General features: G+C 43.9%; 4 protein-coding genes and 1 long non-coding RNA gene across 7 annotated transcripts; 2 read left to right on the plus strand and 3 right to left on the minus strand.

Moving 5' to 3' along the window:
- Positions 1 to 3441: 3441 nt before the first annotated feature.
- LOC124342150 lies at positions 3442 to 9717 on the minus strand. Its single transcript, XM_046795118.1, has 2 exons — positions 7416 to 9717; positions 3442 to 7298 (listed from the first exon to the last, which is right to left on the minus strand). Exons 1-2 carry the CDS (start codon positions 9715 to 9717, stop codon positions 3442 to 3444), a joined length of 6159 nt encoding a protein of 2052 aa, XP_046651074.1.
- A 2275-nt stretch (positions 9718 to 11992) lies between these two features.
- On the plus strand, positions 11993 to 12785 carry LOC124342151 (low-density lipoprotein receptor-like). Its single transcript, XM_046795119.1, has 4 exons — positions 11993 to 12031; positions 12109 to 12341; positions 12410 to 12615; positions 12706 to 12785. The coding sequence occupies exons 1-4, from the start codon at positions 11993 to 11995 to the stop codon at positions 12783 to 12785; spliced, it is 558 nt and encodes a 185-aa protein (XP_046651075.1).
- Positions 12786 to 16279: 3494 nt separating this feature from the next.
- Positions 16280 to 17316, plus strand: LOC124341822. Its single transcript, XR_006918621.1, has 3 exons — positions 16280 to 16986; positions 17055 to 17149; positions 17262 to 17316. It is a non-coding gene; the product is annotated as an uncharacterized LOC124341822 (long non-coding RNA).
- A 2323-nt stretch (positions 17317 to 19639) lies between these two features.
- On the minus strand, positions 19640 to 21189 carry LOC124342152 (extensin-1-like). Its single transcript, XM_046795120.1, has 2 exons — positions 21139 to 21189; positions 19640 to 20542 (listed from the first exon to the last, which is right to left on the minus strand). The coding sequence occupies exons 1-2, from the start codon at positions 21187 to 21189 to the stop codon at positions 19640 to 19642; spliced, it is 954 nt and encodes a 317-aa protein (XP_046651076.1).
- A 3124-nt stretch (positions 21190 to 24313) lies between these two features.
- LOC124344380 lies at positions 24314 to 26719 on the minus strand. Of its 3 annotated transcripts, none has more exons than XM_046797921.1 (5): positions 26646 to 26719; positions 26434 to 26535; positions 26243 to 26343; positions 26037 to 26159; positions 24314 to 25907 (listed from the first exon to the last, which is right to left on the minus strand). In XM_046797921.1, the coding sequence occupies exon 5, from the start codon at positions 25884 to 25886 to the stop codon at positions 24984 to 24986; it is 903 nt and encodes a 300-aa protein (XP_046653877.1). In that variant the 5' UTR covers positions 25887 to 25907; positions 26037 to 26159; positions 26243 to 26343; positions 26434 to 26535; positions 26646 to 26719; the 3' UTR covers positions 24314 to 24983. The 3 variants fall into 3 exon arrangements, with proteins under 3 accessions (XP_046653877.1, XP_046653879.1, XP_046653878.1); XM_046797923.1 differs by having other exon boundaries at positions 26434 to 26555; positions 26646 to 26700; XM_046797922.1 differs by having other exon boundaries at positions 26037 to 26343.
- Positions 26720 to 27623: the final 904 nt, after the last annotated feature.

Here is a 27623-nt window from a genome sequence, read left to right on the forward strand (position 1 = left end):
TTCGTTTATGGAGACGGAAGTTTAATGTGGTTGGTGAGAGAGCCAAACTGAAGACATCTAAAATACCCATCACAAAGTAGTTTTTTGAAATGAATTCCTTTTATAACAGCAGATCCTCATCTAATTGATCAGCCTTTACCACTTGCGATGTGAAGTTTGTGAGCAACACTATAGCTGAATAGCAGGATAAAAAACCGATATGAAAATATGAACAACAACAACCCCAGGAGCATATACCGCAACAAATATAAAAGGAATCCGTGCCCACTTTTCCAACAGGTACCACACTTCTTTTTTTACATTTTTAAATGAAGAAAAGGGACATCAGTAAAATATTTCTAGATTGCTAGTTTATTGATTGGAATGTTGACAGGGAAAGGGCCTTTTGCGATAGAGAGAAATCGGATACCTCATTTATTATTTCTTTCATTGGGTTTCTTTATTTATTTAAGAAAATTATTTTGTATATTATTTGTTGCACAACTTTTGCTTGCTTTCGCAAGGATTATGCTGAATTTTTTTACGTTCTTTTTTTGAACCATTCCCTTGCCTGTAGAAAATATTTTATTATAAGATACTCCAACACAAGATGGGCAGTATGTTACCTCTGTGCCGTTCACAGCAAATCGAAATCTCTTTGTTCTCTTCCCTACTTATTTTCCCTAACGTATTTCATTGTTCTTTCAAAACAGTCCCGAACTTTATTGTTTGATAGATCAACTTCCTGTAAGCATCTTCAACTGCTAAGAAACCTACTTTAATCCCCTGTGTCTTTCTCTTTTGGATGTTCCAATTTGTTCGTATAAATCATCTGGTAGCAGCTCTAGTTCCGTTCTTTAGGTGCTCACGCATTCATCGCATTTCAGAAGCCGCTTCCGAGAGTTCAAGTCGTACTCACACAAATTATAAACCATTTTTTTGTTTTACTTTGATGGCCACTACATCGGCTCCCGCTCGGACATTGTGCTCTTCGTTTGCTTCTTTAAGCGTAGGAAATCGGAGAAATTCGTACTCCATTAATAGCGGATCAATGACAGAATAAATTTGTGGATTTGATGATTGGTTAATGCATCATTATGATCAGCATCACGCGTGGGATCACGCTCCAGTAAGTTGTCAAGTATGTTCTATTTCATACTCATCCAAAGGAAGTCGGGGGGAAATGCATTTGACCTTGAGGAATTCACCAAACAAAACTAGCTTTTGGTGCTGTTCCTCGTCGTCAATATTGACGTGTGCCACAAAATTTTTGGTTGGAAAGTATATACAAAAGAGCCGAAAGAGCTACATTAATGAATGATTAGTTGGGTGTTCATTGAATCCTACGGGATTCCGGATGATTTCAAAAAATCGGCAATAGAACAAAACATATGAGTAATTCATTTGTGACTGCCCTTTTGAATTAATATTCATAAAATGCTACCTCTATACAACCCTGGTTGAATTTTGCGTTTAAAACGAACTCATAATTTTCCGCAAGAAGATCATTTGTAAGATCTATTGTGCTACGTACATAGTTAATCTCAGCGCCTGTAATGTTGTCTGTGACATGAACAGTTTTAAATTTACTTCTGTGGATAGATGATCTGTTATGTCAATTGCATCAAGAAGTTCATATAATACTTTACAAATAAGTGCGAAATATTTGATTAGTAGGGAGAGTATAGCACATATACATTCACTCTTTTATATGAATATAATGAGACTATCGCCGCTAGTGGCGCGACCATCTCGGCAGGCATTCAAGGGGGGGGCGGAATAGAGTTTTAAGGAGGCATATTCGTAGCGGACCCATCAAGACGACGCCACCTTCGAGATAATCTTCTGCCATAAGAGACCGGTAACCATAGTTAATGGCTCTGATAATATAGCTAGGGTTTAGTAAAGGTTCACCGTGCATATTTTTGACAATGATTCCTGTGATGACGCCACATATGGCAACTCCGCACCCATCCCCATCCAAAAAAATCTAGATGTGCCCAACAGAGAGGCTCGCGACCTCGTTCCCACTCAGTCCAAGTTTGCCCCTCTTGTAGTGACGGTCACGTTGCATCTCTCTCCGTTCCTAATACAATTGCCTTCCGCTTAGTTTTAGTACTTCACTTCATCATAATTGCCATACTAATTATGAACAGAATAGCCAAACCTCGAGAGAGCGTCAAGCTTTCATCTATAAATAAACCTTAATTCAGTTTTCAATTTGAATTTGAAGGTGGGGGGGGGGAGGTTAAGGGATATGCACCAAACCATAAAACGTTTGCCATGCTCGTTCTGGTACATACCATTGATATGTACATACCATCATGCTGTATATGATAGGCATAAAATGCTTTGGTAGTGTGTATAGTATAGTATGTATGCTATGGACTATCATGCCGGACTTTTACCTATGCCATTGCGTTTATACTGCAGGTTGCATTTATATCGCCCCGTGTTTCCTGTTTCTTGGTGAAAAAAATTTCCCACTCCTAGATGCCGTTCGACTGCACAACGTGCATTATGCAAAGTGTAGTGGCCCCATCTCCCAGCATCCAGGCTCTCGACGTATGCTGACGTATAATCTGTTTTCTTTATTACAGAAATTTGTTTTTAATGAAAGTTCTAGATAATCCAAATTGACGAGGAAAGAAAAAAAATTTTGAAGCTTACCGATTTATATATTAGGAGTCGAAGACATTGATGCTAGGCTGAATGCAATCGCTCCTCACGAAACAGCATTGGCGCAGAGAAAACATGTATTAGCAGAAGAAATGCGTCGTTTAAGATACGAGATTAATGGTAGGGGAATTCTTGCGTTTAATATTTTAATTAAATTTTTAAACGTAAGTCCGTTGACAGTTACCAAACGAATGTTGAACTCATTTTATGTTTCGATAACAGGCGTGTTTACTGGACAAACTGGAACTCTCGCAATCCTGGAATCCAACGAGCCTATTATACAGGGTTTGATGTCCAGTCAATCATTACAACCGACATTCGTATGCCTAACGCCTTAGCGCTCGATTTTGTGTCTCAAAAACTCTACTGGTCTGACGCTCGACTGGACAAAATGGAACGAGCTGATTTAGACGGCAAGAACCGCGTGGTGCTGTCCAAGGTTTCGCCACAGCATCCGTTCGATATCGCCGTCTACGGTAACTACATCTTCTGGACAGATCGGGTTCTGCACGCCGTATTGCGAGCGAACAAATATACGGGCGAAGACGTCGTCTGGCTGTTCGGCAGGAAAGTAGTGTGTCAGACTTTTTACCTTACCGAATAGTTGAAATGATTAAAGATGACACTGATTTTAGATTTGCAAGACTGATTGTATTGAGCCTGACTCGTTGTACGAATAGATTAAGACAGCCGGGGCCCGACCCCCTTTGGAACATTACATTGACACCAGGGGGGGAAGGGGCACAAAGAATTTACACAGTCAGGCGGGTAACAAGGGGCCACCTATCGGGGGCCCCGAAGATCGAATTCTCGTAGGTGAGCTGGAATCCGGGTCGTCCGGCCGGATCTCGTCGTCGGCCGTTGGGGATGCCTTTCGTTCCCAACATACTCCCCACCAGAGCCCATGCCTTGGGACTCGACCTCGCCGACGTCAGTTGCGGCCGGATTGGCCACAGGATTTTCTTCTTCGACGGCAGCTGGATCGATCGGGAGCAATGGGAGTGGAGCCGGATCGGGTGGATTTGGAATTTGCGGAGCAGTTGCTTCAGCTGGCTCCGGATTCAACGCACCGTCTGCGATCTCCACATCTTCCGGTTGATCTTCTCTCAATTCTACGGGATATAAACATTGAATGGCTCGGGTTAATAATTTACCGTTTGGGAATTTAACTATTGCGGATCGGACTAGGCCGTCGCAGCTGGGGAGTAATTCTTTAACTACTCCCGTCTCCCACATGAGTCGTTTGGAAAGTTTGTCGTGGATTACGACGACCTCTCCGACGCGGATTTTTCTGCCTGACGATCCTTTTGCGTGAAAATTATCCAGCTGCATCAGGTAATCGGAGACGAACCGCGAGCACAAGTCACTGACGTAATCACGCCTGTTCTGATCCATTTTCTTGAGTAGTTCACTTGTTGAATCGGGAGCCAATAGATTGACTGCTGGCTCCGGCGTAGCACAAGTTGAACGACGATTATTGAGAAACTGATTCGGAGTGATCGGGAGCGGATCGTCCGCTCCTTCTCCAATGTAGTTCAACGGTCTCGCGTTAATCACGCTTTCCGTTTCGATTAAGCTCACTTCCAGCTCGTCGTATGCGAGACATGCGCGCCCGTTGGATCGCCTCAAGAGATCTTTCGTGATCCTCACCATCCTCTCCCAAAATCCGCCCCACCATGGAGCGAGGCTAACAGAGAAGATCCAGCTGGTTCTTCTCATGGCGAGGAGGTCGTGAACGGATGGGTCGGATCGAATGTTTTTAAGAAATCGAGACACACAACGGAATGTTTGGGCGTTGTCACTGTACATCACTGACACTGGGCCTCTTCTGGCGGAGAATCGACGGAAAGCTAATAGAAAGGAGCGAGCCGTCATGTCTTTGGTTAACTCCAGATGAATCGCTCTCGTCACGGCACAAGTAAAGATGCACACGTAACTTTTCGGTTGCTTTTTGTTGACTGGTTGCGCTGGATCCAGTTGGTCGCCATCGTCTTCTTCTTCGGGAGCTTCTTCGGTGGGAAGCTCCGCTGCATCCGGGTTCTCTTCTTCTGGTGGAGGTTCCGGAATGACTTGTTCGACGGATGGTGCCGATTTGGATTTCTTTTTCGGAGTCGCGTTTTTGTAGTACAGCGGGCCAGCAAAATCGGTTCCGGTTATTTCGAATGCCCTGGCATCGCGGAGTCGGTTGGCTGGTAGCGGCGCTGCTATTTGTCGGAAAGGAGGTGAAGTCAGCTTCTGGCACTTTACACAGGTGTACCAAACGTTTCTCACTTGTTGGCGTCCTTTCACGATCCAGTATTTCTCTTTTAGTTCTGACAGTGTTGTTTTTACTCCTGTGTGTGAATTGAATACATGTTTGTTAATTATCAACATAGTTACGACCGGGTGATTTGCTGGGAGAAGGATCGGTGGTTGAATGTCTCGATCCCTGAGGGCGAGCGCCACTCTTCCAGTGACTCGGATGAGTCGATCTCGATTGTCCCAGACCGGTCGGAGCGATGCGATTTTCTCTTTTGGGTGAATCTCCAGTCCGCGCTGGAGTGTCCAAAAGGCTTTGGGATAGCGTTCGACTTGGAGCTGTCTGCAGATGGCTAGCTCCGCTTCGTTCAGCTCTTCGGTGACTATCTTGTCGATTGTAATTTCTTCTCCGGCGACTATGATGATTTCTTTTAGTTCGAGTCCTGGGCCGCGCGTTCTTTTCCTCATACGGTTGAGCGCTCTGTTGATCCAGGCTGTTCTGAAGAGTAGTTTTGTCCATGTAGAGATTTTTTCGAGGTGCCATTCCATTGGCTGGGCAGTTTCGATTGCTGCAAAGGAGACGGTCGCCGTTTTCTTCGTCTCCTCTTCCTCGATTTTCTCTTGAGTTTCAGTGGAATGGTTTTCTGGAGAATTCGGCCATTCGCTTTCTTCTTCTGTTAGCCAGGCTGGTCCGTGCCACCAAAGTTTCGAATCCACCAGCGCATGCGCTGGCGCTCCCCGCGAAGCGAGATCGGCTGGATTCTCCAATCCGGGGCAGTGTCTCCACCATTCCTTGTTAGAAAATTGTCTGATGGTTTCTACTTGGTTTCGTACGAACGGTCTCCAACGATAAGGATCTCCTCTAATCCATCCGAGTGTGACGAGGGAATCTGTCCAGTAAATCGTTTTCCACGACTCGGTGTGAAGGGAGGTTCGAATTTTCTCTCCTAAACGGATTGCTAACAAAGAGCTTAGTAGTTCGAGTCTGGGTAACGTTACTTTCTTTTTTGGAAGAGGCGCCACTCTCGTTTTGCTGGCTAGGAGGATGGTGTAAGGAGTTCCGTTCTCCAGTTGGAGCCGTGCGTAGGCTACTGCTCCGTAGGCTGCTTCTGATGCATCGCCGAACACGTGAATTTCTGCGGAGACGATGGAAGGTTTTGAATAGCCGATCCATCGTGGGATCTCCAGATTGTGTAGATCCTTCAGTCCTTTCATGATGCTGCTCCAGGTGTTTTTCACTTCGGGTGTGGCGTCATCGTCCCAACCTATGTCTCCTTCCCAAAGTTTTTGATAGATTATTTTTAAAAGTAAAACTGTGGGAGCTAGAAACCCAATTGGGTCGAATATCCTTGCTGAGATGCTCAGAATTTTTCTTTTGGTGATTTTTTCTCCAATCTCCACGGCTGCTTCCATTATAGATGTAGGGTCAAATTTAAATGAATCGGAGCTTGTGTCCCATCTAAGACCCAGTGCTTTGTGCTGGCCGTCAATTGTGGGAGAAAGGATTCCGACTATCTGGTTCGACATTTCTTTTTCGGTGAGAAAGTCACGGAGCTCTTTGTTGTTTGTTGCCCAGCTCCTCATGTTGAGTTGGGCCTCTGAGAATAACGTGACGGTCTCTTCCACCGTGGTGATGGCTGTTGGCACGATGTCTGCTCCTCCCAGGTAGTCGTCTACGTAAAGGTTCTCTTCAATTTGTTCGACTGTCGAGGGAAATCTGGATTTGACTGAGAGCAAATGCTTGTTAATGGTGACTCTTAAAAGAAATGGGCTTGAACTTAGCCCAAAAGGAACTCGTTTCCATTTGTACGCGATGAAATCGGAGTCGGGATTTTTCGGCTCCTTTGGCCATAAAAATCTGACCGCTTCGGCGTCTTCGGGCTGCAGCGCGATGTTGAGAAAGGCCTTTTCAATATCCGCAATCCAGGCGATCCGGTTCATCCGGAAGCGCATTAAGACCGAGAGGAGGTCAGGATTTAGATTCGGTCCGGTCTCCAAAACATCGTTGAGGCTCGGCCCATATTTGGATCTTGCGGCGCCGTCGAAAACTGGGCGGATTTTTGTTGTTGCCTTGTCCGTTCGGTAGACTGGATGATGTGGTAGATAAGTGTGGAGGCCATCGTAATTGAAATCAGGCTCTTCTACGAATCCGTTTGCTATCAGTTGATTGATTTCTTTGGTGTAGTTGGCTAAGTCGACTGGAGATTTGCGTAGTTTGGACAGCATGCTTCTCAATCTTGTAGCTGCCATTTGGTGGTTGATTTCCAGTCTCCATCTGTCCGTCGTCCATGGGATTGGCGTGCAATATCTGCCGTCTTCGAATCGCGTGATTTCGTTGCAGAAGGAGCGGAATTGATCGTCCTTCTCCACAGCAACACAGTCGTTCAGATTGGCAAAATTCTCTAGACGCCAAAATAATGAGAGATCAAAATTCAATTTTTCCATTTCAAACCTTTTGTTTTCTTTTGTTGTGTCGTAAAAGCAGATCTGTTCAGAATTTTCTGGTAGTGGAAGGAGACTGGAATTTCCTGTCTCCCTGCTTTCCGACTTGTTTGATTGGATGGATTTCGATGGCTGTGAAGTGATCTGTGGTAGAGAGCGATTTGAATTGATTAGAAGTTGACTGACAATTGTTTGATTTTGTTTCGATGATTTTTCTTGCGATGGACCGCCGATGACTTTCCCAAGTTTGGACGTGTAGGCTCTGAGTCCGCACGGGCTGATAGTTGCTGGTTCGTTGAACATGATGTTAAACATTTGGTCCATTCCAACAAGAATTCCGACGTCCTCGTCTCCACCTTCACGTTCAAAGCGGTCGTCTGCCAAATTCTCATTCTCCAGCCACAGCTTTCTTGCAAATTCTGTAGTTTGATACGGGCCGGTGCTTCCAACTTTGTCGGTTGCTTCTAGAGCTTCAATACGCACCGTTGGGGCTCCTGGCCAGGTGCCCCGCACCGTCATCTCGACCACATTGTGAGTTTCTGCTGGAGGGGCTTCTGTCTGCCGGAAGGCCCTGGTCGCGATCTGTTCCACCTGGATGATTTTCAGTTGAAGTTCTTTCGAAATCTGCCTTTTAATCCATGTTCTATGGCTGCCATCGTCGAGAAAGAGAATCGCTCGGATTTGTTTTCCATTCGTGCCTGTAATGTAAACGGTTGCTGTTTTTAGGATAACTTCACCAAAGGAGCTTGCACACGCTGTTGTTGAGCTGCTCCCAGCGACCGGTTTGCTTGGAATTATAGTTGAGGATCCGAATCTGGTATCTTTCTCGGCACACAAGGATGTGTGGTGCTTGGCTCGGCATCGTTGGCACCTGTGTGGATTAAAACAAACAGTGGTCTCGTGATGACCAAAACAATTAGAGCATCTTTTTTCGTTTGTGATGACTGCTTTTTTCTCTTTCAGCTCCATTGGGCAATTGATGGCCCAATGCATCTCTTTGCAGAACACGCATGGCAGCATTGGCTTTCTTGGGGATGATGCTGTCGCTTCTCTCTTTGGTGGTGGACTGCCATTTCTTCTTGTTTTGCTTGAATGTTTCGATTGTGGAGTCGGCTTGCTGCTGACTCCGAGCTGAGAGGCTGTCGGTGTAGTAGGTGGTGTTGATTTGGCCGGCTGTTGAGAATTTTGGGCTGGCTTTTGTGTTGAAGCTCTCAGACGGCTGAGTCGCTCTGCGACTTCAACTTGCTCTTCGATAAAATTTAGTACTTGATCAATGTCAGTTACCTTGTTCGTTGCTGATTTGGCCCACTCTGCTTGAAGTTTGAGTGGGATCGAGCGCAAAATTCTTGATCCAAGGAGACACCCGTGGCTGGCTCTTGCTACTCCCAGTGTCTCCAACGCATTGATGTGTGACTGGATAGTCAGCTGGAAGCACCTGAGTGCCGCGGTATCAGCTACGTCTTTTACTGGTTGCAGCGTGTCCAATTTCTGTGTGTGGGCCTCGATTAGGACGTCCGTTTTGCCATATCTCGCCTTCAGGAGGGTGATTGCGACGGTGTAGTTGGCGTCTGTCAGTTCCAGGTTCTCCACGCACAGTTGTGCTTCACCTTTCAAGTAATCTTTAAGGTATCCAAATTTTTGAACCGCCGGAATGGCCGATTCGTGGACGGCTGCGTTGTAACCTTCCCAGAAGGCTGTCCATTCGAGCACGTCCCCTTTGAACGGCTTGATTTGACGTTTTGGCAGTTTAGTTGACGCAACTGCTGCTGCAGCTGCTGGCGCTCCTGGTGCAGCTGCTGCTGGAATGGCGGCAATCAGTTGTCGGAACAAGTTCTGTTGATCCAGATTTTCTTGTTGACGGATTGCTCTTTCCTGTGCTCTTGCAGCGTCTTCGTCGATTTTTTCTTGGGCCCTGGCAGCGTCTTGATCGGCCTTTTCCTGGGCCCTGGCTGCATCTTGATCGGCTTTTTCCTGGGCCCTGGTGGCATCCGCTGCTGCTTGTTGCGTCTGGAGCATGAGCAGTAGTGTCTGATCATGCCGTTTTCTTTCTTCAGCGTCTTGCATTTCTTTGAATTCTTCTCTTTTTCGTTTTGCGATCATGAGTGCGTCACCGACATCCTCTTCAACTTGGATTTGGCTGTCGATTTCCGCTTGAAATTGTTCTTGGGTCGCTCCTGCTTGCTCCATGTCTTTGGCGACCCCCTCTGAGAGTCGCTTGTATTTGCTGTACATGTTGCGTAAGTTGGATTCAGCTCCCAGCACTAGGTTGAGGATTGTGCGATCCATCTGCACGTTGTCGTACTGCTGGATGTTATTGATCCAGCGAGTGACATGTCCTTTCATGCCTCTCCGTGACGCTTCGCTTGTCGGAGTAGTCATCTTGATTGTTTTTGAAAGAGAAAGGGATTTAGATTAGTTTGTTTTTGTTTAATTATTAATTGTTGAGCCTGTTTGTTTGTTTGGTTGCTTGAGGTGTCTGCTTCAAGTTTGATTGCAGCGCCTCTTGCGGTGTTGTTGGAGAGTGGCTGCTTCAAGTTTGACTGCAGCGCCTCTGCCGGTGTTGTTGGAGAGTGAAAGTTTTTCGTCTCTCCTTCCTCTCAGTAGATGGCGTGATGAGCGGTGGGTCGGCTAAGTTTTGGCTCGACCCTCGTTCACCTACTCCTCCTGGAATGCTGTGTTCCTGGTTGCTGAGAAAAAATAGAAAAAGTTTTGTTATGGAGGTCAGCACTTGGCTTGTCTCCCGTTTGATGTAAGAACGTTTTTTTTTTTTTTTTTTTTAGATTGAAAAAGTTAGAGTGAGATAATTGAAGAGTGGTGCATCCTGTATTTATCGAAAATACGACATCCCTAAGAATACAGTGATGAGAAATTTAATTTCTTATTGCTCTTCTAGTTTTCTGATCCAGGCGATCCTGGATTTGGATCGCTGCCTGGGGGTCTGGTCGAAGGCTTTCCTGAGACCCTCTGGCGAATACATGAGTAGCCCCCTCCCTCGTGAGCGGCCTTGCCGTGTTGGCTCTGCTTGTATTGGTGTTGGCGGGATAGGGGCTGGTGTCTGCTCTTCTAGTGACAGGCTGTCGCAGAGCACCTGCAGAGTGTCGTCGTCGCTGCTCTCACCTCCAAATTTTCCTTCTTCTGTTTCCTCTGTTCCGCCAACGGCTCCCTCCTCTTCCACTTCGGCGGCTGCTTGGGCTGGCTCGATCGTCCGATGCTGTTTGGGGCCGGTAAACAGCCCCCTGGTGATCCTGTAGTCTTGGGCGGGACGTTCCGAAATTTGTTGTTGAAATTCGGCCACCTGGGCTGGCGTCGGGAAGAAATTTCTTGGAGGGGGTGTAGCGGCGTTGAGACGGTCTAAGACTCGACGGAAGTTGGCTGCGTCTTGTTCCGGTGATGGAACCGGAAGGACCGGGTCGTTGCTTACGACGGCGCAAGGGACGATTGGTCTTCTTTGGTATGCCTCTCGTCTTCCTTCTCTCGTATTTTTAAAAAGCGGGTCTTGAATTGGGCCCGTCCATGGAGCGATCTTCCCCTCCAGGCGGAGCTGGTGCCGCTTGCGTTTCTGTTCGGGCCTAATTTTTGCTTTGGAAAAGGAGCCCGCTTTTGGAGCTCCGCTAAAGTGGAGCGTTGAGAAAAAAAGACGAGAGGGTTAAGTTGTGGAAAATAAATGTGGAGAGAAAAAAGGTCGAGCGAAAACAGAAAAGGGAAGAATTTATCAACGCAAGAGGAGCTGGGAGATTAATCTACGATTTGAATTTAATTTTGATTTGAGCTGAAGAAAGAGTTTCAAATGATTTTACTCTTTAAGAGTTATATATAAAAAAAGAAAGAGTGAGATGCTTTAATTTTAGAATAATCAAAGGGAGAAGAGAGTGAACAATGGAATGCTTTTGCTTAAGAAAATGAGAAAGGACTTTACTGTTGAGTGTGTGTGTGTGTGTGTGTGTGAGGCGCTCAGATTTTCTGACGCCCCAGGCCGCCACGCGGTTTCTCAAAAAAATGGCGATGACGGCTAGACGAAATGTCGGAATTCACACACACATACACACTTAACTAAATTGATTGGATTTTTACTAGAAAGGGACAGTTTGAGTTGATAGGGAAGCAGAGTTTTTAGATTGGAGTGTCAGTGGGTCTTTTGTTGCCAAAGAGACCCGAACGCTTTGCTGAGAAGTGTTCTCGTTACAATCAGTTACACAGAAATTTTGGTTCAAAAAAATGAGGTTACGAAGGACCATGTTCGGCAGGAAAGTAGTGTGTCAGACTTTTTACCTTACCGAATAGTTGAAATGATTAAAGATGACACTGATTTTAGATTTGCAAGACTGATTGTATTGAGCCTGACTCGTTGTACGAATAGATTAAGACAGCCGGGGCCCGACCCCCTCTGGAACATTACATTGACACCAGGGGGGAAGGGGCACAAAGAATTTACACAGTCAGGCGGGTAACAAGGGGCCACCTATCGGGGGCCCCGAAGATCGAATTCTCGTAGGTGAGCTGGAATCCGGGTCGTCCGGCCGGATCTCGTCGTCGGCCGTTGGGGATGCCTTTCGTTCCCAACACTGGCTCCGCAAGGAAGTCCCACGGCCGATGGGCATTGTCGCCGTCCACAATATCACTTACGACTGCAGCGCCAACCCCTGTAGGGCTTTGAATGGTGGATGCGAGGATCTGTGTCGATTGGATGAATACGGTAAGTAAATGATCAACAAACAATTCTTTGTTTGACTCTGTTGGGTGTTTTTCTAATTATTCTTGGCGTGCGTGCAGGTTTCTTGTCAGTGTTTTCCCGGAAGAACGGTACTCAGGTCGGATCCAAGCCACTGCGGAAGGCAGAGCACCAACTGTTCGGCCATGGAATTCGAGTGCACCAGCGGTGACTGCATCCCTTTCCATTTCACGTGTGACGGCATGGCTGAATGTCCCGACTTTTCCGACGAGCTTCCCACCTATTGCATGTTCCGTAAATGTCTGCCCGGTTTCTTCCAATGCCAAAATAGCAGGTATGAGATTTTGCACATTGTTTTCAAAATAGAAAGAGTTAGGAATCCATTTTCTCGATTTTTCTTAGATGTGTGTTGCAAAACGCTTCCTGTGATGGACAAAACGACTGCGGGGATTTCAGTGACGAAGCCAATTGCACTTGCAGCACTAGTCAATTCCGATGCACTTCCGGCCATTGTATATCAAACAGTTTTAGATGCGACACTGATCCCGATTGTCCAGATGCTTCAGATGAAATGGGTTGCCCGCAACCCAACTGCACCTTAAGTCGAGGTAATTTCATTTCCTTCTTTATCTTTTTCTTAGTTTATTTGTTTGCTGAACATGTTTTAATTGATTTGATTTTAATTGGATCATCAACAGCTGTCAACGCTTCCGCTCAGAAATTGCAAAATTGCCGCAACACGACGGCATGCATTCATCCGGCAAGGATATGCATTTGATTACCGATTGCGACTGCGCCAACGATTGCTGGGACAATTCGGACGAGCTCAACTGCACCAGTCTCGGATCAACAACAGGGCCGTCTGGGGGTCCGTCCGTGACAGACGGCCAATCTTGCCAAGCATCAGCATTCCAATGCCGCAATGGCAAGTGTATTACGCATGCCTGGTTATGCGACCGTGACGACGACTGTGAAGATTCCGTCAATGGAACGCTCAGCTCCGACGAAGTCAACTGCGACTACACTCAGTCTTGCCGTAAGCGCTGAGCGATCGCTCCGCTTACTCACTCCGCTCGCACTCTAGCGGAGATTTTTAAGCGGAAGCTTAGCTTAAAATTTTTGAGCGAGCGGTAAGCGCCGCTTCCGCTAGATTTACTCATGCGCCATCTAACAATGATTTTTGTTACTAGATGTAAGTTTTCATTTGTTTATGTATTTTGTATGCATGTCGCCTGTCTCGGGTGTAATAAACGAAGAGTTGTAAGTGCTAAGCCTACATTTTCCGTAAAATGGATTTACAAGGTGGTACAGCTGAAAACAGGTAAACGTTTTATCATAATCGGTGGTTTATTTTTGCTCGAATAATTAAATCATTTTATTACTTGAAGATGCCAAGAGGAAGGAAGTGTGGCATCCAAAAAGAAAGTCTGGCTTCCACCAGAAATGTTTGAATTTGTGCGTGAAGTAAAAGATGTAGCCACATGTGAGTATAAATGTCTATTAGGATGTACTCCCCAAAAAAAAGCGGATGGCTCTATTAAGTTCTTACGGGTATCAAATACTAGCAGACATAATGCAAAACGTCACATTGAGGTATTTAAGTTTTTCAGTTCTCAGCTTATTACCGTGAATCACTGTGATTTAATATAGGAAAGCCATTGCACACTGACAGACAATACTGCAATGACTCGGTTTCTTGATCTAATCGCGAAAAACAAGAAAGTTACGGAGAGACTAAAGCCAGTAACAAGTATCGAACAATGGGAGTTTCCAACACAAGATGCGTTAGATAACTACATCACTGTATGGGTCGCAGCTATTTACGTTTTCATTATGACATTTACTGATTTGATTTATTTGTTTGTTTTACCAACAGGAATACTTAATAGTATCAAGACTTTCATTCAACCACGTTGGAAGTGAAGCTTTTATTACTTACACAAGGAAATTAGCTGGTGAAAGCTTGATTATTCGCGGAAGAACGTTTTTTACTAAAAAGGTTGAACAGTTGTTCGAAGTGAGAAGGAAGCAGCTAGCTGATACACTTGAAAAGATTGATTTTGTTGCTACTACTGCAGATGGCTGGAGTAGCCCTCACAGAAAAAAAATTATTGGTGAAACCGTTCATTGGTTCAACGAAAGAAATAAGAGAATCAGTGGCTGCCTGACGATCAAACGCGTCATTGGACCAACTACCTATTTAGTCATTGGCCGTCTTCTTGAAAAAAATCACAGCTATTTCAACATTAGTGGAAAAGTGTCAATGATGACCACAGATAACGGATCAAATTTTTTGAAATCGGCAAGAGAATTTAGTGTACATTCTGGTGCTCCAGAGTTTGACGAAGAACAATGCGATGAAGAATACGACCACGTTGAATTTCTTAATCTCTCCACAATTTTATCCAATCTTCCACAACCAAGTCAGCTGCCTAGAGGAGTACTGCCAATTTGCCTGCCACCACATTCGAAATGTGCTTGCCACTTGTCAAATCTATGCTGTACTGTGGACTTGGATAAAATTACTGATCCCACTTTTAACGCCATCATGAAAAGTGTTGAAACGAAAGTTACTAAACTTTGCAACGCACAGAGCTTCAGTGACAATACTTCAGATATGATTAGAATGGAACTTGGTGGCCTTTTCGTGAAGAAAAACGACACAAGGTGGAATTCAGGATACAACTCAAAGTTCAGAGTGCATCATTTTGCTACAAATAAGAAAACGGAATTATTCAAATTGATGGTGACATTGAAAATTGAACCGTTCCAGCCAGTTGAAATAAAATTCCTTGCAGAGTACCTGAAAATTCTCGAAGTAGTTGATTTCCTTAACATTATGCAGGGTGAGGAAAATATCGGTATGGGTTATTTACTTCCAACGATATTTATTTTAGAAGAAAAACTACATTCCTTTAAAGAAGATCGTACTATTCAATTCTGTGGCCCATTGGTTGAAAAACTAATATCATCTTTCTCAACAAGGTATTAAAAAACTGTTTTATTGGTAGTAAAACCACTAATAGAATTTCTTATGACTTTCTTTCATTTAAGATTCTGCGACATCAAGAAAGATAGTTTCAACATAATTGCTTTTTTATGCCATCCAAAATTCAAAACCGATTGGATTCCCAATGAAATTGAGAAAACCAAAGCTGTCAAACTATTCATGGAGGAATTTACAATGTCGGTCTTCCTGCTTCAGCAGCAGTAGAAAGATTGTTCAGCGTTGGTGGATTCATTTTTGATGACTACAGAAGTCGCTTATCAGATGACCATTTTGAAATGCTGGTATGGCTGTATGTTAATCGTCGTGTTTTTGATACTTGGTAGTGCATAGATTTCTTTATACTTGTAAACATCGCTTTTTACATTTGGGACTCCAATATTGATTTTTCATATCTATGCTACCAACTCTCAATAAGTGACAAGTGTAATCTGTGCAAGAATTCAAATTCAATATATTTTCACAACTGACAAACTACACAAATGTAATCTTTTCTTTTTAAGCAGTAATGAATTATTGTAACCATCACACTTTAATTTCTAATTGCGGTTATGTGAACGGAAAACTAAAAGTTTGCAGGTTAAATGGTACACATTTGCAGCGCTAGATGGCACCTATGAGCGAAATGTGTAAGCGCTGCGCTCAAGCGCTCAGTTCAACGCTTTCAGCGCTAGCGCGAGCGCGAGTGACCACCATCTTGAATAGCGAGAAGGGAGCGGCGCTCAGAAATCGATAAGCGCGCGGCAAGACTGACTACACTTGTCGGCCCGACCAGTTCAAATGCAACAATTCAGATTGCATTCCATCAATGTGGCATTGTGACGGCACCGAAGACTGCACAGATGGTTCCGGTACGTTTCTCCATTCGAATTTTCTCCTCTTCATTCTTGGATGACGTCAATTTTCCTTTTCTTGATGTTTGTTGTTGTTGTTTGTTTTAGATGACTCGGGTGACTGCCAAACAAGGGTCTGTGGTGAGACGGAATTCCGATGCAACACCACCGGTCGATGCATTCCATCCTTGTGGGTATGCGACGGCGACGTTGACTGCTCAGAAGACGGATCAGATGAAAACCCATCGGTTGGATGCAGTCCGAACCTTTCGCCCGACAAATCCCGACCGGCTTGTCACCACAACGAGTTCCGCTGTCTCAATCGACGATGCGTCCTAAAGGTGAAACGTGAATCTTATCGAATAAGAAAATGAGTTAGGAATTCATTTCTTTTTTCTTTCTTTTCATTCGATACAGCTGTTTTATTGTGATGGCGACGATGACTGCGGAGATTTAAGTGACGAGCCGCCCTACTGCGCTCACGTGAGCAAACACCACTGCGCGCCCAACGAATTCCAGTGCCGAAACCGGAAATGTATCACAAACCAAATATTATAATCCGGTGCTATCGCGCATTTCCCTGATGGCGAATAAGGGTGGGGCTGGAGGTTAGGTAACAATTGCAATCAAGGCAAGCCGGTAAAATATATATTTCGCCTTTGTTACGTGAGTTTTTTTAAATAAAACAAAAGAATTCTACTGATGATGAGTTGCTATTGTGTTATGTAAATAGCTCCAGTGACATCTAGAGTGGTGTTCCCTAAATCAATTCTTTTTTTTCTGAGTGTGATTTTTTTTTTTTTAATCTCGTCTGCTGTCGAATCACTTTGATTTGATTTGTTTTAGGATTGACATTTGGGATTCTTGACGTAACGCAGTAGGATAACTAGCCAGTAATAACATCCTGTGTCGATTCAATTTCCAAAACTTGTCAATTGAAAAATTTGCATTCGATTTCAAAGTGGAGGGGGACTGCTCTTGCAAATAGACGAGAGAGGCTATTCGGCCAACTTTTGTGTGCTCATAAATGGGACATTCGAGACTGGGGAAACAAGTGATACGCAACCGAATGACGTGAATGCCAAGAATAAATGTCAACGTCGACAGCCCGGAATAATCTACACGAAGAGTTTACTCAGGTATACATTATGATCTTCTTTAATCTAACTTTCGAGAAGCACTGAAATTATAAGACTTCCTCAAGCAGAAAATTTGATCCAGTTGACTAAATGCTAATCATTTTAAAAAGGTGCAGATATACAATTCCAGAGTGTGGCCACTAAACGCTGATCCTCTTACAAGGTCTGGTAATTATAATAAGCCAAAATCAGTGGTGGGGAAAGGATTACGTGAAAAGCAAAGGGTTGTTAACTAATAAATAAAGTCAGATTCTATTAATCCTTCTCGTATTTAGCTCGGTGACCAGCGCGATCGAAGACTGTTAATCTTACAAACTACACCACTTCCGGATGCGGTTAAACTGTTTTATGCATGTATAGTTACAGTTCTTTATTATTTGTTATTTATTTCAGCTAATGATTCTTTTTGGTGGGATTTTTTTCAGGAGGATTAAAACAACAATCTGATATATGTTCAGAGTGCCGAAAGTTCGGCAGTAAACGTCATATACGATATACCCATCATAAACTAAGAAGCATTTTTACCTTTTTGGTTGCTTGCTCTTAACAGCAGTTTGTGTGGTAAGTTGTAAGCGATTAATAAGCAATAAATCAGCTGTTCGCAGAAAGTATACCCATTATACAAATGTGCAGAAAAGTTGCGCGTTACATTAACAAAGCGGAGACGACCATTTCAAGTCAGTCTCCTTATTACTGGCAAACTCTAACATGATTTACAGTCGCCAATAAAATGGACGACGTCTTAAAATATTATTGCCAATATCCGTGCTGATTCTTGAATTAAGATCAAAGTAAACTTGTGAATAAGGCGGAATAAGGGAAGTGGTTGCACGACGCAACGGAATTTAAATCCAGTGCTCAGGGAGATTTCTTCGACCCTAACAAGTGTATCTTCAACAGACAGTCAAACGAGAAGAAGGCATTTTGTTATTTTGACGTCGCTTCACTTACTTAAAACTATTTCTGGAGCTAGCGTTTACTAATGCTCGTACATGTTTGAAGAAGGATTTACAATTCAACTCGATGTGACAGTAGTAAAAAGGGTTAGATATTCTCTAGACGATCATTAGCCGAAGGGAACCATAAATATGTTTAACGAGGGGCAGTTACAAACATTGTAGGAATTTCGGTGGAGATGTAGCAATAATTCCTTTATTGGAATCGACTGATGACTCTTGTCAAGTAATTACTAATTAGTGTATTTTTGGATTTTTTGCTGATTGTTTTCTTTTTGTAACCTCAATCTAAAAAGGCGGAAATGGTTAGATTATTAAATGCATAACGAAACGTTACAGAAAACGGAAAAAAATTTGAAAATGTATTATTCACAGATTCCTAGTCACATATTGTTTTTTTAAAATGAATAGTAAATAAGTCACTGACAGAAAGTTGATTTCACGTTCGCTAGATGCCGTTCATTTTTTTTTAAGTTTTAACGAACGCACGATATCACAACGTGATGGCACCCTTGCCCTTCGCTCTGTTATTCACCTGCTATGCTATTTTAAACCATGCCTTGTGTGCGCATTCCAAGGTACGAACTGATGATGAAATGCTGGCGGGAAGACCCACAGGAGCGGCCGCAATTTGCCGAACTGGTTAAAACCGTCGAGGACCTGCTAGGCGTTGGCTCTGGTTTTTCAAACAATTTAAATTTTTAGAAAAAAAAAAATTAGCGGCGAGTTGCCGGAATTGCCAGCGACGAAATTGCTGTATGTGCTGGTGCTGTATTATGTTGGTGGTTTACCTCGGCCCACGGGCGGAGCAGCAGCTGCTGGTGGCGGATGTTGGCCACGTACCACGGGCGGAGCAATAGCAGCTGCGGATGTTGGTGGTTTGCCACGGCCCACGGGCGGAGCAGCAGCTGCTGGTGGCGGATGTTGGCCACGTACCACGGGCGTAGCAGTAGCGGCTGATGTAGGTGGCTGGCCCCGGCCCACGGGCGGAGCAGTAGCGGCTGATGTAGTTGGCTGGCAAAACAGCTGTTGGGAAAATTCATAGAACGCAAAGTTCACTGCATCCTTTTTTCTTTCTTCTATTACGTCGACGCAAATCTTGTCTAGAGAAATAAAAACAATTTATAAAAACAATTTTTTTTAATTATTAAAATTCCTTTTACCTGTTCCATAATTCGGAAACTGCAGGCTGCAGCGGTGTCTACCGGGTCCTCCAGTTTCGGAGAAATAAAAATTTCTCCGGACAAAATATTTTTCTACTGCACAACGTGCATTGTGCACGTTGTAATATCCCTTGTTCCACATTTCTAGGCTGCTGGCGTATTGTTTCAAATTTGGGCCAGTGGTGAACCTACGCCCGTTTAGGGTCACCACGCCTAAATTTATAAGATGATTGACAAAAATCGTTGCTGCCTCTCGCTTGTTATCGTCAACGTAGTTGTCGGCAGTTGCGTACCGGGCCACAAATGGGTCACCTAAAAAAATTAAAAATAATCAAACAATAACTGTTATATTAATGTAACATATTGCAATTACTTACCAGGTACTGCAACTGTTGTTAAATAACCATTTTCGGTTGGGAAACTCCGGCTAATGGCCGCTGTCCCGATAGTTCCTGTCAGGAAATTGAACAAGTCATATATGACTTGCATATGACATTTTAGCCAGCCACCGACAGGTGGAGCAATGGCGGCCTGTTATGGATGTTGGCCACGTACCACGGGCGGAGCAGCAGCTGCTGGTGGCGGATGTTGGCCATGTACCACGGGCGGAGCAGCAGCTGCTGGTGGCGGATGTTGGCCACGTACCACGGGCGGAGCAGCAGCTGCTGGTGGCGGATGTTGGCCACGTACCACGGTCGGAGCAGCAGCTGCTGGTGGCGGATGTTGGCCACGTACCACGGGCGGAGCAATAGCAGCTGCGGATGTTGGTGGTTTTCCACGGCCCACGGGCGGAGCAGCAGCTGCTGGTGGCGGATGTTGGCCACTTACCACGGGCGGAGCAATAGCAGCTGTGGATGTTGGTGGTTGTCCTCGGCCCACGAGCGGAGCAGCAGCTGCTGGTGGCGGATGTTGGCCACGTACCACGGGCGGAGCAATAGCAGCTACGGATGTTGGTGGTTTGCCACAGCCCACGGGCGGAGCAGCAGCTGCTGCTGGCGGATGTTGGTCACGTACCACGGGCGGAGCAATAGCAGCTGCGGATGTTGGTGGTTTGCCACGGCCCACGGGCGGAGCAGCAGCTGCTGGTGGCGGATGTTGGCCACGTACCACGGGCGGAGCAATAGCAGCTGCGGATGTTGGTGGTTTGCCACGGCCCACGGGTGGAGCAGCAGCTGCTGGTGGCGGATGTTGGCCACCTACCACGGGCGGAGCAGTAGCGGCTGATGTAACGGGCGGAGCAGTAGCGGCTGATGTAGGTGGCTGGCCCCGGCCCACAGGCGGAGCAGTAGCGGCAGATGTTGAAGGCTGGCCACGTCCGACGGGCTGTGCAGCAGCGGTAGATGTTGGAGGCTGGCCACGTCCGACGGGCTGTGCAGCAGCGGTAGATGGTGGAGGCTGGCCACGTTTGACGGGCGGCACAGCAGAAATTAAGTTATTCTTTGCATTGAGTTACTCTTAGTATATTGAGTTACTTTAAATGAGTAGAGTTACTTTTATTAAATTTAGTAACTCTTGTAACAGAACGCTCGGCTCACTCCCGTATCTGTTCCCTTTTTTTGCTGCAAAACAATCGCCAACTCTGACTACTAGATGTCAGCGCCAACCGCGCTTATTCCGCCAGAAGCGATTTATCAAGAAGCGCAAAAGCAAGACTCAACCGGGCGACAAGAGCGCGTTTAACTTTAATTACATTTTTCTCTTATTCCCTTACCTTTTATATTTTACTCCATTACATTTTACTTCATGTTTTTCTCTTATCCCTTTATCTTTATCTTTTATTATATTTTGTGGCTCGTTTTACCCTTCTCGGAACTCTAGAAATAGTCGTTATATAACCTTTGTCGGTCTCGTCTGAACTTGGTTTTTGCCTCTTTTCGACAAGGTCGGGCAAGATTATATAACTTTTTAACTTGTCTGAACCTGTTTTTCCCTATGCCTTGCGTGTTAAAAAACGCAGCCGGCATGAGTATAAAAACCCGATGTAAAAGCTATTCAGTTCCGCACTTCTCTCTCTCATTTTACCCGTAACTTACCGAGGCGTTCGCTCCTCTTTTCGTACTGTTTTGTATTAAATTCAATTCCATTTAAGTTTTGTCAAATCTTCTTTAAACTAGTATCGACCCTTTACTAGTTCATCACCTAGCCTGACGCTCGACCGCCGCCTACCATTTGTACTCAAGTAAATTGTCGCTATCGTTTATTCTTGTCTAAATTATATTAGGCCTATTTGTTCTGTCTTACTAGTAAAAATACACGGGTTAAACCAAAATCGTTCATGTTTGTCTTCATCATTTGTGCCATAACATTGTGAGTAAATTCGCCTCTTTAGTTATTAAGTATCTTCGTATTGGTGACACAATGATTGTGTTGGGTCAACCTTTACACTCCTAATGCTTTAAGTTACTCTAAATTTATCGAGTTACTCTAAATACAATTAAGTTATTCTTTGTATTGAGTTACTCTTAATTTATGTAGGTTACTCCAATTACATTTTTTGACTTAAAACTTTTTATATCATGCGAAAGCTAAAAAACGGTCAAAATCGTTATAGGTAGATTTTGGACTGAGATTTGCCAAAGGGCATGTCCTTGAGAAGACTGACGGGCGAAAAACCGAATAAGGGGAAGAGGTTATTCCCGGTGGCTATTACCTTGGCCAACCATGAGCTGAGGAAAAATACCAAATTAAATAAATAGGAGATATAAACTTAACTTAATGCCATTAAACAATTAATAATTACTGGTATTTTGATCAATCAAATTTTTTTTAATTTTCTTTACAAATATTTAAATGGCGTATATGAGTTGACTTTTAAAATGTAAACGCAAGAAACAAGAACGTATTTAAGAACGAAAACTTTAGGATAGCGAAATAAAAGGAAAGAGAACGTAAAAAGGAATGAATAATCGCTACGAGGTATAACCTTTGCGCACGGAAAGGGAAAAACAGAAGAGACAACAGAGGAGAGAACAAAAGAAGGGGGAAGAGGTTAACGCCGGGGGAAAGATACCTTGGGTCAACCAAAACAAAAAAGGGGAGGAAATAGAAAAAAAAGAAAAAAACAAAAACGCACGGGGTGATTGCCTTGGACGAGTCAGGACAGAAAAAAAAAGAGAAATTATGTTTGCAAAACAATTCAAACTTTCAGGGCTTGAAATATTGGCTAAATATTTCTGTCCATTAATCAGCGCCAAGATCTTCTTTCAACCGCTTCGACTGCTTTGATGATTCAGTTTGCACCATTAAAAATGGATACTAAAATGAACCATGCTTGTTTAATTAAAAATATCACTATTATTTATAATTCATGATTTTAAAAAACCTTTTGCAATGGCCATTTGCTTCCAATGAGAATAATTGCGTACGCTTGTCGTCCAGCCGCACACACCAACTTTTCTTCCAGTACGTTATCCAGAATTAGTTGATGAACAAATCTGAAGGCATTATTAGTTTTCCAACCCACACCTTTGCCGTACAGTGCACATTCTTTGATTTCTGTAAATAAAATGATATTTAATTAATTTAATTTGTCTAAAACATATCGACACAAATTAAATTACCGCCTGTGCTTAAGCAAGTCTGCAAGCAACTGACTAAAGAATCAAATGAGGCCCGAATCAAATTCAAACGTTGTATCTTAAGTCTCACGTGCTCCGCTGAAAGATTTTTTCTTTGATTTATCTTAATATTTCAAGTAATTTGTCAACATGTCCTCTCCGACTTAAGACAAGTCTTTGTCTGAAACTTTTACATGTAACAGACAAAGACATGTCTTAAGTTTTCCTTATTTTTATTACATTGCCTCCTTATATTTGTTATACATTTATTTTATCCCTTTTCAATTCACAGCATAAACGTCCAAACGTTTATATTCCCTTTCATAATTTTCTAAAAAATGTTCTGTTTTAATGGTATGGGTGACATAAAACATTTCAGACAAAGACATGTCTTAAGTTTTCCTTATTTTTATTACATTGCCTCCTTATATTTGTTATACATTTATTTTATCCCTTTTCAATTCACAGCATAAACGTCCAAACGTCAATATTCCCTTTCATAATTTTCTAAAAAATTTTCTGTTTTAATGGTAAAGGTGACATAAAAAATTTCAGACACAGCCTTATCTTAAGTCGCAGAGCATATGTTGAGGGTTTCACATTTTGAGAATTTTTTTTTCTTTTTAACTTAGAATTTCTTTAAAAAACTTAAACCTTAGCGTAAAGCAATTATCAAGTTTACTTCAAATCCAAGAATCTTTCATTTAAAAAATACTTCAGACAAAGCAACGTCTTAAGATTTTATCTATTTTTACGAAGGCGCTATTACCATGTAATTTTGGGGATTATGCAAATTTTTACTAACTAAGAATTTTTTTAATTAAATGCAATTCCTTATGAAGATTCGCATTTAATTTAAAAAAATCTAAATTAACTCAAAATAGTACCGAAGTAGAAAAAATAATGTGGCTAAACAAGGAAAATCTTTGTTTTTTTGTAATTTAAGTTTTATTTAATAAAGAATAACACAACTTATTTCTTTTTTAGTAAAGCAATCTTTATTGTTGATTTTTTTAAAGCCAAAAAATAAATTTAAAAAATTCAGACAAAGCATTTTCAGAAGAATTACCTCGTTGTTTCGATTCGTTCGTTCGGTTAACGGTTCTTTATGGGAACCCAAAACCGGCACTTTTTCATAATACAAATATTTTCAAAATATTTATATATAAATCAGAAAACAATTATATAAATAAAGATGTAAGATTAAAACTGGTAAAAAGTATTATATAAAGAATTATGATTTTCACGAAATTTTGACTTGTCTGAGTCATGGCTACAAAAACATAGGTCAAAACAATATTTATCCTTAATAAAGGTATACTTTAATGGGATGTGAACCATGATCCTCTTCATCATCAATCAGCGCTATAGATCTTATTGCAATTCAAAAGTAGTCAAGAGTATAGGATTAGTCAAGTATAAAACAATTTCTAGTTCGGCTATTGGCCACAGTGGTGCGCATTGGCGTAAGCTGCGCACGACATTTGGCTATGTCGCGTACTTTGGAATTGCAATAAGATCTATAACCACTATATTAGTTCTTGTATATGTTTAGACCAACGATATTGTAGGGAGAAACTGTGTATTACCTGAAGATGTAATCGAGAGACGTTGAGAGCACAACGTTAGGCGGGGACGAGCTAGCCCAGACTGACCCTACTCTCTTACTAGCGTCGTCTGCTTCACACACTCAGTCAAGTCAATACATGCCCTTTCTTTCCGGGTTTGCTTTCTTTGTAGGGCTTGATTAATACGTGAAAAAGGAAAAGGGGGGCATGGCTGTTTTGGGGAACAATACGAAACAAAATACGGACGCGTGACGTTCTGTGTGGCCGTACTTAATTGGGACGGGAAAAACATGAATCATGACAAGAGCGGGCAAAAATGAAATTCTGGCTTTGTTAACGCCGAGGGGAACGTGGCCGGGTTAGTCTTGAAGATCGGTGTGGCTCGCGTGAATCCACACTAAGCCGGGTAGCGAAGCGGCGCGCTGTCTGGCTCCAGGGCTGGAGGGGGGGATGAACGCGGCTGGGGCGATCGCGGCTGGGATGATCGCGGCTGAGACGATCCCGGCTGGGACGTTAGTTGGTGTGGCCGTTCCTGGCATGGCCACCACGCGTTGACGAAGTAGGCTTGATTAATAGATGAAAAGGAAACGGGGGGCATGGCTGTTTTGAGGGACAACACGGAACAAAATACGGACGCGTAACGTTCCTTGTGGCCGTAATCAATTGGGACGGGAAAACATGAATGATGGCAAGAGAGGCAAAGTGACATTCTGGCGTTGATAACGCCGACTCGCCGAGAGGAATGTAGCCGTGTTAGTCTTGAAGATCGGTGTCGCTCTCACACACCGACGCGAAGTGATTGTCTTTGCCGCAATTGTCGCAGCTTTTCCCGAATGCCGGGCATTGAGTTGTGCTGTGTCGTTGGGGCCCGCCACAATAACGGCATGGCGCTGACGTTCGGTCGTTAGATTTCGTGTCCGGGGCAAAACGTGTCTGTTTGTTGTCACGCGTAGGTGACTTGCTAGATTTGTAGGCCGAGCGGCGGATAGCGTTGATGGCATGATCGTTTTGTTGAAGAGACGCAGCTTGTAGTTGGGATGTTTCGGCCGATCGGAGGATTGTTAGTGCCTGCTCTAGGGTGAGTGCGTCGCCGAGCTCTAGAAGTTTTATGCGAACGGCGTTGTCTGATACGCCGGATATCAGTTGGCCCAATATACGCGTCGGTTCGCATCGGGCACAACAATCTTGTCCGAAGTCGCACTTGCGGCTGATATCTCGGAGACTGCATAGCCAGTTGTCTGCTGATTGGTTTGGGAGCTGAAAACATAATGCGAATTGATGACGCCAGACATGCCGGTTCCGGCCCGCATTGCAGCGGGTACGGAGTAGGTTGATGATTTCCTCGTGATCTCCCAGTTGGACAGTCGTGAGTCCGGCAGAAAGTACAGCTTGCAACGTAGGGGTTGACAGGCAAGATTTAAGCTGGTTCGTCTTATACGCGGGGCGTGCGGCGGCGTCGAGTACTTCGTCGATGGTTGACAGAGCCAGAAATATCTTCCATCTTTCTTCCCATACGCCGAATGAATCGCGTTCAGCTTCCAGATCGAAGGGTGGTGGTGACCCATAAGGCTTAAATGCTCTGGGTGGATTCACTATTGGTTGTTGCGGAACTGCATTGGCTGCGGCTGCTGCTGCGGCGGCGATGGCTGCGGCCATGATTGTGGTTGCGAGCGTATTCTACAGCGAGAATGTAAAGAATGAGTGTGATGTCGACCCACTTGTACTGCGACAGGGTGAGGACGCGCTACGTGCGTGTAGTTGCGTAGATTGACGTGGTATCAATATGCGAAGATCAGGAGTGTATACCTTGATAGGGCGCTCCTATCGGAGGCGTGGGGTAACTAAAGCTGGGGGTGGCGTGTTCCCGGAATATGCGATTCCAGGCCGTGTGATACGGATCGTGATGAATAAAGTTGGGTTCCCGAAACTCTTGATGAGAAAGGTTGCTCGTGAGAATGCCGTAAGTCGAAGTAATACACATAAACCACTGAGTAGAGGTAGTGATATATTACCGATTGAATTGACGAAACTTTTGTGTTGAGCGCCTGGCGGCAAAAATGTGCGGCACCACGCTAGCTCGACGTTCGTTGGAGTGGATTTGATTACCGAAATACTGGGCACACCGAAAATTTGATTTTAGAGAGAATCGTTAATCAAGGGAGTTTCTGGGTACCACAGTTTTGTCGAAGGGTAATAATAATACCAATTGTAACTGCGAACTACTCTGGTGTTGCGCACCTAGCGGCAAATTTGTGCGGCGCCACGTGAGATTGGCGATCGTTGGTGGGATGTCGATGCCGAAATGCTGGATACACAGATAATTTTCTTGGTGAAACAATCAGAAACTTGAGGTGTAGGACCCTACCAACTGCGCCATGTTTAGACCAACGATTGTAGGGAGAAACTGTGTATTACCTGAAGATGTAATCGAGAGACGTTGAGAGCACAACGTTAGGCGGGGACGAGCTAGCCCAGACTGACCCTACTCTCTTACTAGCGTCGTCTGCTTCACACACTCAGTCAAGTCAATACAGTATACCATGGGAAACTATTTTGAAACGGAATTGATTGTTGTGTGTCATTATTTTTTGCGTGAAAAATTTTTTAATCGCGATATTCGGTCGTTACCAACCCTAGGCTTCATATACCATTCCCCCACACACAGATGATCACGAAAAACAATGTTGTTGAAAATTGGACTTGAACCACTTTCCTTTAAGTCACATAGCCAGAGCTAAAGCCATTATACCGACAGCAGTTTCCTTCAAGCAACGTTTTCATAAGTGCAATGTCCTCCGGCGGTAAATTTGGTTTTCAGGCATAGCCTCCGGCGGTTTGCACGACAGAGGTTCACGCATGGCCTCCGGCGGTATATTTGCAGGATAGAGAAATCCCGTAAACACCTTTACATGACCTTGACATGGCAAGTCTCTGTAAAAATCAAAACGAGGGAAGCTATTGTGGAAAATGGAATTTAGATCTAAGGTGGAAAAGTTGTAGTCACAACCGCCAGATGTCACCAGTCGTTAAGCAATTATTTTAGCAGTTTTTCATTTTTTACGGGAGTACTAATTAAGTAAATGTATTTTTTTTTCTGGTCGCACCGCATATTTTTAGTCTAATTGTTAAGACGAAAAAGTCCAAAATCTGTCGTAAAACGCCCGAGTTATGGAGTGTTACAGACAGACAGACAGACAAAGTGACATGGTTTTATTTTGCCCTTCAGGCTCGCAAAAAAAAACGAGCAAGCGCTTAAATAACGCTACTTAATGCGCGTCGCTCTAAATTATTATTATTATTTTATTTAATGCGAAGAAAAACTACTGCGGCCGACTGCAGCGAATGGTCAGACGAGAAACGCGAGCCCGTCCGTTTTTTCAGTGCTTGTCGCTG

Source organism: Daphnia pulicaria, chromosome 6 (assembly GCF_021234035.1).
Source record: "Daphnia pulicaria isolate SC F1-1A chromosome 6, SC_F0-13Bv2, whole genome shotgun sequence".
Classification (NCBI taxonomy): domain Eukaryota; kingdom Metazoa; phylum Arthropoda; class Branchiopoda; order Diplostraca; family Daphniidae; genus Daphnia; species Daphnia pulicaria.

Bases quoted from the DNA above. Each gene is read 5' to 3' on its own strand.
- LOC124342150 (XM_046795118.1), bottom strand. From the start codon at position 9,717: ATGACTACTCCGACAAGCGAAGCGTCACGGAGAGGCATGAAAGGACAT. The intron at 7,299-7,415 runs GTCTCCTTCCAC...TTTGGCGTCTAG, and splicing joins CAGGGAGACAGGAAATTCCA to AGAATTTTGCCAATCTGAAC.
- LOC124344380 (XM_046797921.1), bottom strand. From the start codon at position 25,886: ATGGCCGCAGCCATCGCCGCCGCAGCAGCAGCCGCAGCCAATGCAGTT.
- LOC124342152 (XM_046795120.1), bottom strand. From the start codon at position 21,189: ATGGAATTGAATTTAATACAAAACAGTACGAAAAGAGGAGCGAACGCC. The intron at 20,543-21,138 runs GTAAGTTACGGG...CTCAATGCAAAG, and splicing joins AAAGAGGAGCGAACGCCTCG to AATAACTTAATTTCTGCTGT.
- LOC124342151 (XM_046795119.1), top strand. From the start codon at position 11,993: ATGGTGGATGCGAGGATCTGTGTCGATTGGATGAATACG. The intron at 12,032-12,108 runs GTAAGTAAATGA...GCGTGCGTGCAG, and splicing joins GTGTCGATTGGATGAATACG to GTTTCTTGTCAGTGTTTTCC. The intron at 12,342-12,409 runs GTATGAGATTTT...GATTTTTCTTAG, and splicing joins TTCCAATGCCAAAATAGCAG to ATGTGTGTTGCAAAACGCTT.